Source organism: Lactuca virosa, chromosome 4 (assembly GCF_052849685.1).
Source record: "Lactuca virosa cultivar CGN04683 chromosome 4, Lactuca_virosa_CGN04683_v6, whole genome shotgun sequence".
NCBI lineage: Eukaryota > Viridiplantae > Streptophyta > Magnoliopsida > Asterales > Asteraceae > Lactuca > Lactuca virosa.
In genome coordinates this window covers 206,015,436-206,026,772 of record NC_136429.1, presented here as the reverse complement: position 1 = coordinate 206,026,772, position 11,337 = coordinate 206,015,436, and the positions used below count along the sequence as shown (strand labels likewise).

Here is an 11,337-nt window from a genome sequence, read left to right as displayed (position 1 = left end):
AAGTTTGAAGAAAACGAGAGCTAAATTTCGTGTGTCACTTCTGAGAAGGAAGAATCGTTTATATAATAAACGAGATTAGGGTTTCATTAGGGTTGGGCCGTCATGAGTTTCTTTGGAAGCAAGTCAGGGTAATCCAGATTTTAATGAGGATTTAGGGTTACCAAAACTAACGAGTTACGTTAGTTTTACCATAATCACCCTCAAGAAATCTAATTTCCCACTAAGTTCCCATATGTAAAATTCGGAGAGGTTTACCCCAGCCAGGGGCTCTGCCCCTAGACCCACCAAAGGGGCGCTGCCCCCGGACCCCCGACTTGTCGTCGAACCTCTAATTTGATCTTATACATGTGTGCACTCCGCACAAACCCGGACATATATTAGAATACAAATTATGAAGTCATTTAGCTCACATGTTAATTCCAGTTACATAAAAATGACATGGTGACACTAAAATCACCAACAGTAACACCGTCCCACCTTCATTTTTCTCTCATTTTTTTCTTATTTTTGGTGAGAACTCACCACACCTCATCCTATGTTTCCATTTATTTTGTGCAATTTTCAATTGTACATACAAGAGTCTTTACATTAAAAAATAAGGGACAATATAAGGTGACTATTTCACAGGTGAAAATAAAAATAAAAGAAGAATTATAAGAAATGAAATGACGTTCATGGAAGAGAAAATATGAGAAGAGAAATTAAATATCCTCCTACTTTTTGTTTATATCAATCCTCCTACCCAATTAAATGATGACATGTGTCATATTAGTATACTAAAATATCATTGAAATTCATTTAATGACTATTAAATGTTACACATGTCACTATTTAATTGGATAGAAGGATTTGTAGAAACAAAATGTAGAAGAATATTTAATTTCTCACATGAGAAACATGGTAACCCGTTAAATCTTTACTCTAGGTTATGGATCAAAGCGAATAACATAAAATTGGGTCTTTTTAAAAACCAATTATATTTTGTTAAACGTGCAATACTTGATTGGGTCTCATTATGTTATTATGTTATGTACCCCAAAAAAGTGATTGTGCCATTGTGGATCATTGGATTTACAATAATTGCTTTCTGTCAAAATCAAGAAAATTGGGGATTAGGTCGGATTAGATCCGGTCCAGAAAACATTCAAACCCACCCGGTCCAATAGACATCGGTACATTACATTTACATCTCATGAGTGCCAAAAGTCGTCTTCTTTCGTCCAGAAAAGCAAAAGAAAACGCAATCAGAATTCAGAAACAGCGGAGAATCCCGCAGGTGAAGTAAACGAGGGAAGAGAGAGAAACAGAGAGAGAGAGAGAGAGAGAGAGAGAGAGAGCCAAAATACACGTCGTGTGTACTGTCAAATCTCGTATACAGAAGACTCCAATTGTATATCTCTCTCTCTTCTTTCTTGCTGATGATTTCAGGGTCTCTGCTTAATCTCAGCCTTCGGGGAATTCCTGATTTCGATACCCTTTTTGACGTTTCCGCAAATAATGTTCTTTATGTTGCAGGTGAATGATTTCCTCCTTCTTCCTTCCTTTTTGCTTTATTTTCGAACTGATGTGTGCGATTCCATGAATTTCAATGCTTCTTTCTGTTTTTGTTCGACCTTTTCTTCATGGATTTGATTTTCTTGTAATCTTGCCTTCTGGGTGTTCGATAAAATGCCATCTTTCTCATAAAGCAGTTCATGACATTGTTATGTTTAACTGGGGTTCGTAATACTTAAAGCAAGAACCCTTTTTCCTCTTTACACTATTGAAAGATGCCATGATCTTTTTTTTCAATAGATTTCTTTCTTGAAATATCAAGATTATACGCCTGTTTACCAATTTTGGGGCATTGTATATTCTACTTAGAAAATTCAGTAAAACATCATTTACCCATAAAAAGGCTTGTTGAATCATAAATAGGTAGATTACATCTCAATCCAAATTCTAAACCAAAAACGGAATTGAAAGATTGCTAGGACCCATAAAAGATAATCCATGATTGACTATTTGTGATGATTTCTATTAACTTTACAATCTTTCACTACTCATAAACTTCAGGTGTTTAATTCTGGGTGTTTCTGATTCAACACAAGGGAGAAGAAAAAGAAAAAACAATGGAAGGTGATATATTTTCAGGAATTGGAAACGGATCACAATTAGGAGTAGATGGGAAAGTACTACAAACATTTCAAAAGAGCTTTGTTCAAGTCCAAAACATTTTGGATCAAAACAGACTGCTGATCAATGAAATCAATCAGAATCAAGAATCTAAATTACCTGTTAACTTGACAAGAAACGTGGGTCTAATCAGAGAACTCAACAACAATGTTAAAAGAGTGGTTGATCTTTATGGTGATCTTTCAAATTCTTTTAGCAAATCAATGGATGCATCATCTGAAGCTGAGTCAGGTGGGACAACAAGATCTGATGGGAAAAAAAGAGTGAGGTCTGGCTAAATGCTAATCAAATCAAGATCAACATCTTTTAACATCTCTTTTAGGAATGAATATCATTTTCATAATTGGCAATTCAAGCTACCAAATATCATACCCATGTTGTAATTTTTGTTTAAAACGTCTCTTGTTTAGCTATTCCACATGATTTAAGCATGTTTTTAGGTTTCTTCTTCCTTTGTTATAAAATTGCATTGGGGTTTCACCAATAATCACCGTGTAATTTGGTTTTTGTAATAATACTTTTATCTCTTTATAAATTAAAGGGTTGTTTGATATTTGCTGATTGAGTTAGATCTGACAGTCAGAAACAATTTTGAATCTGACAGTCAGAAACAATTTTGAATCTGACTGTCTAAGAGGCATATCTGAGGATTCTAAATATGACATCAAACAGTCTGAATCTCACATATACAGACCCAACCTTTTACCATATAACCAGTAAGAGACATATCAAACAGCTTCTAAGCATTTATGATCAAGATTCATATTTTAATGAAGAAAAATGTAATCTTTATGGAATAATTCTGATAGGTGCCCATTTGGGTATCTTTTATCTTGACCAAAGTTGATTCTGAAATGAAAAGGAAAAGCTTTGTGTGCTATTTCAAGAATCTGATTATGGTGTTTTTGGTTGGAAGGACATGAATTCGGCCATACATATTGTTAAAAAAGGTGGCCCAAAATCAAGAAAAAGTAAGCAATGTGGTTGTGAGCTGTGAGCTGTGATGTTTGATGATTCTGTTTGGATGAGGTCTGTATTGAAGATGCTTTTAGTTTTGTGGGGAAAGTAGGATTCGAAAGTAGCTTTTGGTAATCATGATCCCCTTGCCAAATCATCGGGACTCTTTTGTCCTTTTTACATCAACCATTGTGCTTGTACCAAGTGGTCGGCTATATAGTACCAATTATATGTAACATTAGAGAAACAAATATATTTTAATAATGTAAATGGATTAGAAAGAAAACAAAATAGGAAACAGGGACTAAAAATGATAAAGTTTTGAAAATTAAAAAGACAAGGGGATGAATTCATAATCATTTTTTTAATGATCTTTTTCTATTTGATAGATTTCACATAATCACTTTAATTGCTTTTTTAAATTTATTATTATTTTTTTTCGGTTCTGGATTTATAACATCTTGTCTGTTGTTACTAACGAGATGCGATATGCATAACGAAAATTTTCTTTTGGTTTGGAAAAAACGGATGACTCTTTGATTGCTCTTGATTTATCATTTAATTATACAAAACCAAATTACTAATAATAAAAATAATATTAATTATAAATTAAATTAAATTAAAATTACTTTGTTGTTTGTTATTGATAAATGATGACGCGCCTCCTGGCACGGGCTAAGAGTAAGGCCCCTAGGCCGAAGGATTCTCCAGTCAGCTTGCCCAGTGACCAGACCAGTAGAGCTCCAGCGCCCGGTGGTCCAACAGGTGGGACGTCCGCGCGAGAGGTCTGACCCCGTCAAGAGCATTCCCCGCTACATGACAAATGTAATGGCTCCAAGTGACAAAGAGTATGCCTTACGCATTATCGCCTGAGCCCTGACACATCATGGGACACGATTAGCCAATTAGAGTAATGGATCATGTCGGAATTACAGTCTTTGTCTCCTGTACGGACCAACGAGGATCCTCAGTATAAAAGGATCTCCATCCTGCCTTGAGAAATAAGTGATCTCTCTCAATTCTCATCACTCTCACCCAGATAATTCCCACTGACTTGACCGTCGGAGTGTTTTCCCGGGACACCCTCCCGGAGAACGGCTGACGGTCTTGCTTGTTGTGACTTTACAGATTCGTCCGACACAGGAACACATCCTCAGAGCACGTGGTCGGAGCCAAGGTCGCATCAATAAAAATCTAAGCACGCTTGCAACAACCAAAAAGATAAAAATTTGAAGCTGCTTATTTTTTAGAAGTTAACAATGACCACAATTAAAAGAAATTAGAGAGTGGATTTTAATTTCTTATCCTCTTATACGGCTCATATTAGCTTTTAAAAGATATGTGCTAGTGATTAGTCATTTAGAGATGTTGTGAACCAACTTAATTTTACATTAAAAGACATATGCTTAGGAGAGAGAGAGAGAGAGAGAGAGAGAGAGAGAGAGATCTGGTAGCCCCGGTACTCTCTCCGCCCATGTTGCAATCTCTTCTCTTTTAATAAATACTATTTTGGAGAGATAATTTCGGACTCCATGTATATATATATATATATATATATATATATATATATATATATATATATATATATATATATTGAACTCTTCTATAAAAAAAAGGTTTGTAATATAAAATGATTAAATAATAACTGATTTTATTAAGAAATACTCCCATGTTTTAATAAATTTTGTAGAGTCCAATGCATTGTACGAAAAAAGAAATGATAAAATTGTATGAAAAATGAAATAATGATGTGACAATCCATTAAATTTTATAGAATTCAATGCATTGATGTGTTATTGAAACCTTTTTTACGTCAACGCTTAATCTCCTGTTTGATGTGCACAAAACCAATAAAAGTGCCTACAATATTTCTTTATCATACCGAGACAGACTATAATCCTAAACACCCTCGTAATCCTAAACAATATTTCTTAATCTCCTGTTTGATGTGCACAAAACCAATATAAGTCTTTATTGCACAACCTCGTAATCCTAAACACCCTCTACCTCGTAAGCCTTTATTACACCTCTATTAGGGTAGGGAGGAGGATAAGATTTTTGAAATCAGTGAGAACTTTGATCTTCTTGAAGAATTGTGTGAACACTTTTTTCGAATCTGATGTTTCGAACTTATGCCTATGTTACATGAAATTCAGATTATGATGATAATCTTTCAAGTAATAGTCTGGAATCAAGGCACTAATATGATGTCACGAACTAGGGTTTGTATAAAATTCAAATTCTTTTGATTACCATAGATAAGTATTAAGCAGTTAAATACTGATTTTATCTCATAAATAAAATATGTCGGTTTTAAGGATAATTATGATGAATATATTCTGAAAATAAGATTTCCATAACCTTTTTCTTAACAAATAAATTTTCGGGTTTGGGCGTTGCCCCGCACCCCGGGATGGAGGCCTCCATCGACCCTTGTCATTTGCTCGAACCGAGATCAAACCCGTTTTATACAAACGTATACTCCACACATCCTAACTTGTAATAAAATCAAAAATTGGACTCCATGGGTAATCTACAACTTTCATTGTACTAAAATGTCATAGATGTTGTTTGTTTTCAGAAACAAAAGATCTATAGTCTGCGGACTACATCTGTTATACTAAATTGTAATGAATTCCATTATACTAGTAATAAATTCGTCATTCTCATTATCCGTCAAAAAGAATTGAACTCCATTGGTAATTTATAAATTCCCTTGTACTAACTTGTAATAAATTTCATAACACTAAAATCACCAACAACCACCTCCTCCCACCAATAGTTTATCACTCGTTTCTTTTGTTTCACTCATGGCCAATGGTACAATAGGTGATTATAAAATTCCTTTCAGCCCTATTTTCACTGTAAACCGGTTAAAGAATTTCGTCATTCTCAATATCGATCAAGACTTGCTACAAACTCTTTGCCGGTTGACGATCCTACATGGTATCGCCTAAATACCATTGTTAAGCAATAATTATTCATCACTATCTCCAAAGACTTGCTACAAACGATCATCATCAAACATGACACCATCACTCAAAAGCTTTGATCATGTCTCAAACAAATCTTTAAAGACAACAAACACAAGCATATTGCCAATTCATCCAACATCTTCGACTATTGCTAATGTTAGATTTCCCTTCGAGATAAGTTGGGGAACCACTTTATTTACTTATGAAAATAAGCTTTCCATTTAATTTCACATGTTTGGCATAAGCTTTCCATTTAATTTTTAACATGTTCGGTTTTTCTATTAAGGATATCACATGGGGGATACTGTCACTGTGTGCATCATGAGAAGAAAGTAAACTGTTAGAACTCAGGAATCATATTAGGACTCTGAATATGTTGAAACTTTATGTTTGATAATCCATTCTACTCATCAAGCCTAATACATCGAAAATAAACTGTTAGAACTCATTTTGCGACTACATAACATATCAAAACTTTGGTTTCTTTATAAACTAACCACAAGTCAGAATCTTCAAATATGAACTATTTACGCTTTTTCCCCTTCAACCTCTATGTACAAGACTCTCACTTACTATAACACTAGTTCAATTTCTTCAGAGCTACTATGACTTTTCAACGACACCTTCTCTTTCTCAAGCTCTCGTATTAACTTCTCCATCTGTCTTCTATAAACCGGCATAAAATGATCAGTTATCATACTATGTGACAATCTAATTTTACTATACAACGACCTTGGCGCCGAATATATCCCCACTTTATCTTCCACCACCTCATCCTCATCCTTATCATCATCTGTTTCACTTGATGACGTGGCAATACTTTCTCTCTCCTCCACAACCTCTGGAGCCGTTGTCACTATATGCATGATCTTCCCCGCCGGAAAAAACCTATGCGCCTCCTTCGTATCCGGTGCACTGTTCTCCGGCGACACCTTTGCCGCCTCTTCCTCCTCCCTCATCTCCTTTGCCACGTCAGCTTCCTCCCCTTCACTGTGCTCATACAGCTCATGTTCAAGCTGTTCCCATAGTTCAAACTCAGTCATTCGGTCTTCATGGGTGCCTGCCACGTCAGCAGAACGTGAGCCCGATACGTTGGTTTCGTCCGATGAAGACACTGGGAGTTCGAGGGCTCGAGCTGTCGTTTCGGTGGTGGAAGACAGATGCTCCGGCAACATCATGTTGGCGGCTGCCGCCGGTCTCCGGCGCGGGCCCATGCAGGACCATGATGAGATGTCGAGAGTTGGGCGGGACCATGCCGATGCCGCCTGAGCCATGCTTTGTGCTCGCCTCATCACCACCTATAAATTACAATCATCCACCATTTTTAGCAACTTTTTAGAAAGAAAAAACTTCATAAAAGTCCTTATGTTTTGGTCTCATAATCAATTTAGTCCTTATATGTTTTTTTTATTCAATTAAGTGTCAAAAATCGGCAATTGTATTCGTTTTGACCCTTTTACTCGGCCAACAGGTCAACCGACTTTCATAAATTACACTTTTGGCCAAGATTTTAAATGTTATTACAAATTTGGTCCAAAATTTACACTTTTGACCCAGATTTCAAAGTTTTGTTACGATTTCATCCTAAATTTAGTTTTTTACATCTTTTTTTTTTTCAAAAAAAAAATTTCGAATATGTTTTGTTTGTTGTATAAAATCATATTTATACTCATGGGAAATTGTATTAAAAAAAATTTTAAAAAAAAGGTTTTTATATAGGTATTTTGCATACAAAAATGTTTTTTTTTAAATTATACAGAAAAAAGAAGGTTTTTTATGTGAAAATTATATTTTTTTTGTATAAATATGATTTTATACGACAAACAAAACATATTCGATTTTTTTTTTGAAAAAAAAAAGATGTAAAAAACTAAATTTAAGATGAATTCGTAACAAAATTTTGAAATCTTGTCCAAAAGTGAAATTTTTTGACCAAATTTGTAATAAATTTTAAAATCTGAGCCAAAAATGTAACTTTTGAAAGTGAGATGACCTGTTAACCGAGTAAAAGGGTCAAAATAAATACAATTGCTGATTTTTGAGACTTAATTGAATAGAATAAAACACATAAGGACTAAATGGATTATGAGGCCAAATTTTATTGAGTTTTCCCTTTTAGAAAAATGGACAAAAAGGACATGGTATTTACCTGTGTGCCACTGGAAACTGGCCGGAGGATTTCGCCGGCTCCGGCGACTTTTGCTCTGGCGGTTGCCATTGATGGAAGCCGGGAGCCTAAAGCGGATGCTGACCGGTAAAATGTTCTCAGGATTCTTGTGTGTTCGATTTGAGTTCTTAAATCATTCAGCCATGCTGATGCTGTAACCTGTGAAGAAGAACAAAAAAATGTTTCATTTCACCCCCTGAAGAACATTGTATTTACAATTTTAGTACTTGCCTCTGCACGTAAATCGTCCACTGAAGCAGCTGAGAATGTGGGGACAAGATCTGCTCCGTTTATGACAGATGTAATGAATTCATTCCCTGAATCTGCCAACTCCCATGTCATACAAGCACCTAATAATTATCATATCAACAATGTTCAATTATAGAAATCTAGATTTTTCAAAAGTAAAATGTCTTAATTTGAAATAAATAAATAAATAAATAAATAAATAAAGTACAATGCTATAACTTGATAGGTTTACCTGGAGCAAATGTGACACAGGTAGTTGCAGAGAGTTCTTTCTGTTCCCTTAAGACATAAGTTAAAAGTGCAGCAGTTCCACCACCCAAAGAATGTCCAACAATCTGAATTTAATATAAAATCTTTTTTTAAATATATATTATTAAATGTTGGAATATAAGAAAAGGAAAGATAAAAAGTAAAAAGTAATACTTGAAGCTTATAATCAGGGTAATCTTGGAATGCTTTAAGAAGAAGAGGAGTTGCAAGCTTTGCAATCCATCGAGCAGCTGCAACCATTCCACAATGAGCATAACCTAATACCAAATTAGTAACTCCTCCTTCATGCACAACTGTATGATGAAATGGCACAACTGCCCCTGTTGCTGCTGTTAGAGTGTCCTTGATGCTGTGGGTCCCACGAATCAATAGAAGGAATGTTTTTGTCTTGTGGTTTATTAATATTGTAAAAGCCGGCTTCAAAATCTGAAATAAACCAACCAAAAATGTCATATTACAGTCTTGTTTTCTTTTGACATAATGTGCTTAATGAGAATGTAAGGGTAAAATGGTCATTTAGTCCTTAATCCAGTAAGCTATGTTTTCTTTTTTACTAGCAAAACATCATTTATAGAGAGAGAATACTTACTCCAGCTTTGGGTTCCTGAATAAGAACATCTTCAGGTGAAAAGCCTGTCTCCTCTAGAAACATGGGAAATGTTTTTTTGGAGAAATGCCAGCAAAGAGTCAACAAGTCCAAGAGATATTTAAGCTCAGAAACTATTTCAGGACCTGTAAGTTGCAGGCTTTTTTCACCTCCATATACACTACTGACATGCAAATTCCCCTGTAGATCGAAGTTGTCATATTCCATATTTCCATCAATCAAATGAAGAGTCAAATCATGGTGAAATTGACATCATGTTACATGCTAACCTGTCTTTTCAACAAATAGGTGATGCCGAAAGCTAAATCTCCAATTGGCCATTTACCTAAAGTTTCTGAATATGTAAATCGAAGAGTTTCTGACAAAGTTGAAATGGTTTCCAGCCATGTTGCAGGAGCCTGGATTAGTCTACTGGATACTCGTTCAACTCCTGAAGGACCATGACTCTGTACAAGGCTATCACTTTCTTCTTCATCATCGGGTGTTGTGCCTGATTGTAGTTTTTTGTTTAAAGTATAATATAACAGAGCAGCTGCACCAGCTGCTGTTGCCATTGTTGCTGTCGCCATGAGATTAAGAGCTTGATATCTGCTGAAGAACAAAATAAGTTGTTTGAAAAACAATTTCTCTAAATAGAAAACCCGTATGGAATTATTCAATCGTTTTCTTTGAAGACAGTTAATCTCAAATTTGTACAACTTCTTTAAACTAAAATTGTAAACAAAGAAATCAACAGACATTTCCTACAAGAAACGGATTACGACAGAAGTCATATAGCGATGGCTTAAAAGGAAGACTATTCTTTTGGGAACTATCACTCGGGAATTAAGCAGAAGAAAAATGTGGAAATAACGATGACGATCAAAGCAAATAAACTCAAATTCATCAAAACATTGAAAAACGAGGGTAGAATTAAAACCTGATCATGATAAATATCTAACAAAACAAAAACCCTAAAAACCCAAACTCCGAGAGACGATATTAATCCGATAAGCGATCACAAAAACAAGAAATAGAACACGATTTGATTACGAACCTGTGAGAAGAGAACCCCGGGTGCTAGAGAAATCTGGAAAGCATTCGAAGGTTAAACCGGAGAAATCAAGGAAAGGAATTTGAAGTTGGATAAATCCTAAAACCAAGAACGTCTGTTTGATAAAGTTGGCAGAGAAGCCATCTGTTTGGAAGAACAAAGAAGAAATAACCGACTTATTATTCTTATTTTTTGTTTTATTTTATTATTTTTCCTTTTATGTAAAATTAGAACAGATCGAAAGAGTTTGAAATGTTTGTGTGAAAACGAGAGGTGGCCGGTGGGAACTTTCTTGACTTCGATATGTGGTGTACATGGTCCAAAAAGGTGACTCGACCCAAATGGCATGAGTAGTGCTAGTATTATGACGAAATAAATAAGAGTTATTTATTTGAAAATGATAAACTATGTTAGTCTTGTAAACTATTTGTTAAAAAATAATTAAAAAATAGTAAAATGTTAAAAAAATAGTTACGATATTGCAGGACGCCATCTGCGAAATTTTTACACGTGGACATCTACAAATGTAACGTCTGCTTCTCGATTCTTGGTATTTAATTCTTTTGTTGTTTAATTTGTGGATTGGACGGACTCGCGACGTAACAGTAGGAGTCCTACTGGTCACCGCACGACCATTTAATGAAGTTCACGGTGTGACACATAGAATTCACAGTGCGACCTTGTTGAATGGAGAAAACCTAATTTTCAGTCTTTGGGCCTTATTTAAAGACACTAAATTCTAAGGTTGCCTAATTTAACAGCATCCATCTCCCGCAAACGTCCATTGCCATAACCCTAATCCCATTTGAGCATCTCTTGAATTTGATGTGTTGTTCTGTGAAATAAAAAGGTGAAGGAGGTGTTATGGATGTTAGAGTGCTAGATCTTCACAAGCATTAGCCTG

The 11,337-nt window shown here is 35.2% G+C and overlaps 2 protein-coding genes across 2 annotated transcripts; one reads left to right on the top strand and one right to left on the bottom strand.

The window, feature by feature from the left end:
• Positions 1–1,376: 1,376 nt before the first annotated feature.
• LOC145107944 (protein ELF4-LIKE 4-like) lies at positions 1,377–2,690 on the top strand. The gene is made up of 2 exons (XM_079044906.1): positions 1,377–1,515; positions 2,056–2,690. Exon 2 carries the CDS (start codon positions 2,112–2,114, stop codon positions 2,451–2,453), a length of 342 nt encoding a protein of 113 aa, XP_078901032.1. The 5' UTR covers positions 1,377–1,515; positions 2,056–2,111; the 3' UTR covers positions 2,454–2,690.
• A 3,776-nt stretch (positions 2,691–6,466) lies between these two features.
• LOC145107943 (Alpha/Beta hydrolase fold-containing protein) lies at positions 6,467–10,623 on the bottom strand. Its single transcript, XM_079044905.1, has 8 exons — positions 10,437–10,623; positions 9,670–9,988; positions 9,383–9,580; positions 8,947–9,219; positions 8,756–8,858; positions 8,506–8,624; positions 8,257–8,433; positions 6,467–7,405 (listed from the first exon to the last, which is right to left on the bottom strand). The coding sequence occupies exons 2-8, from the start codon at positions 9,967–9,969 to the stop codon at positions 6,680–6,682; spliced, it is 1,896 nt and encodes a 631-aa protein (XP_078901031.1). The 5' UTR covers positions 9,970–9,988; positions 10,437–10,623; the 3' UTR covers positions 6,467–6,679.
• Positions 10,624–11,337: the final 714 nt, after the last annotated feature.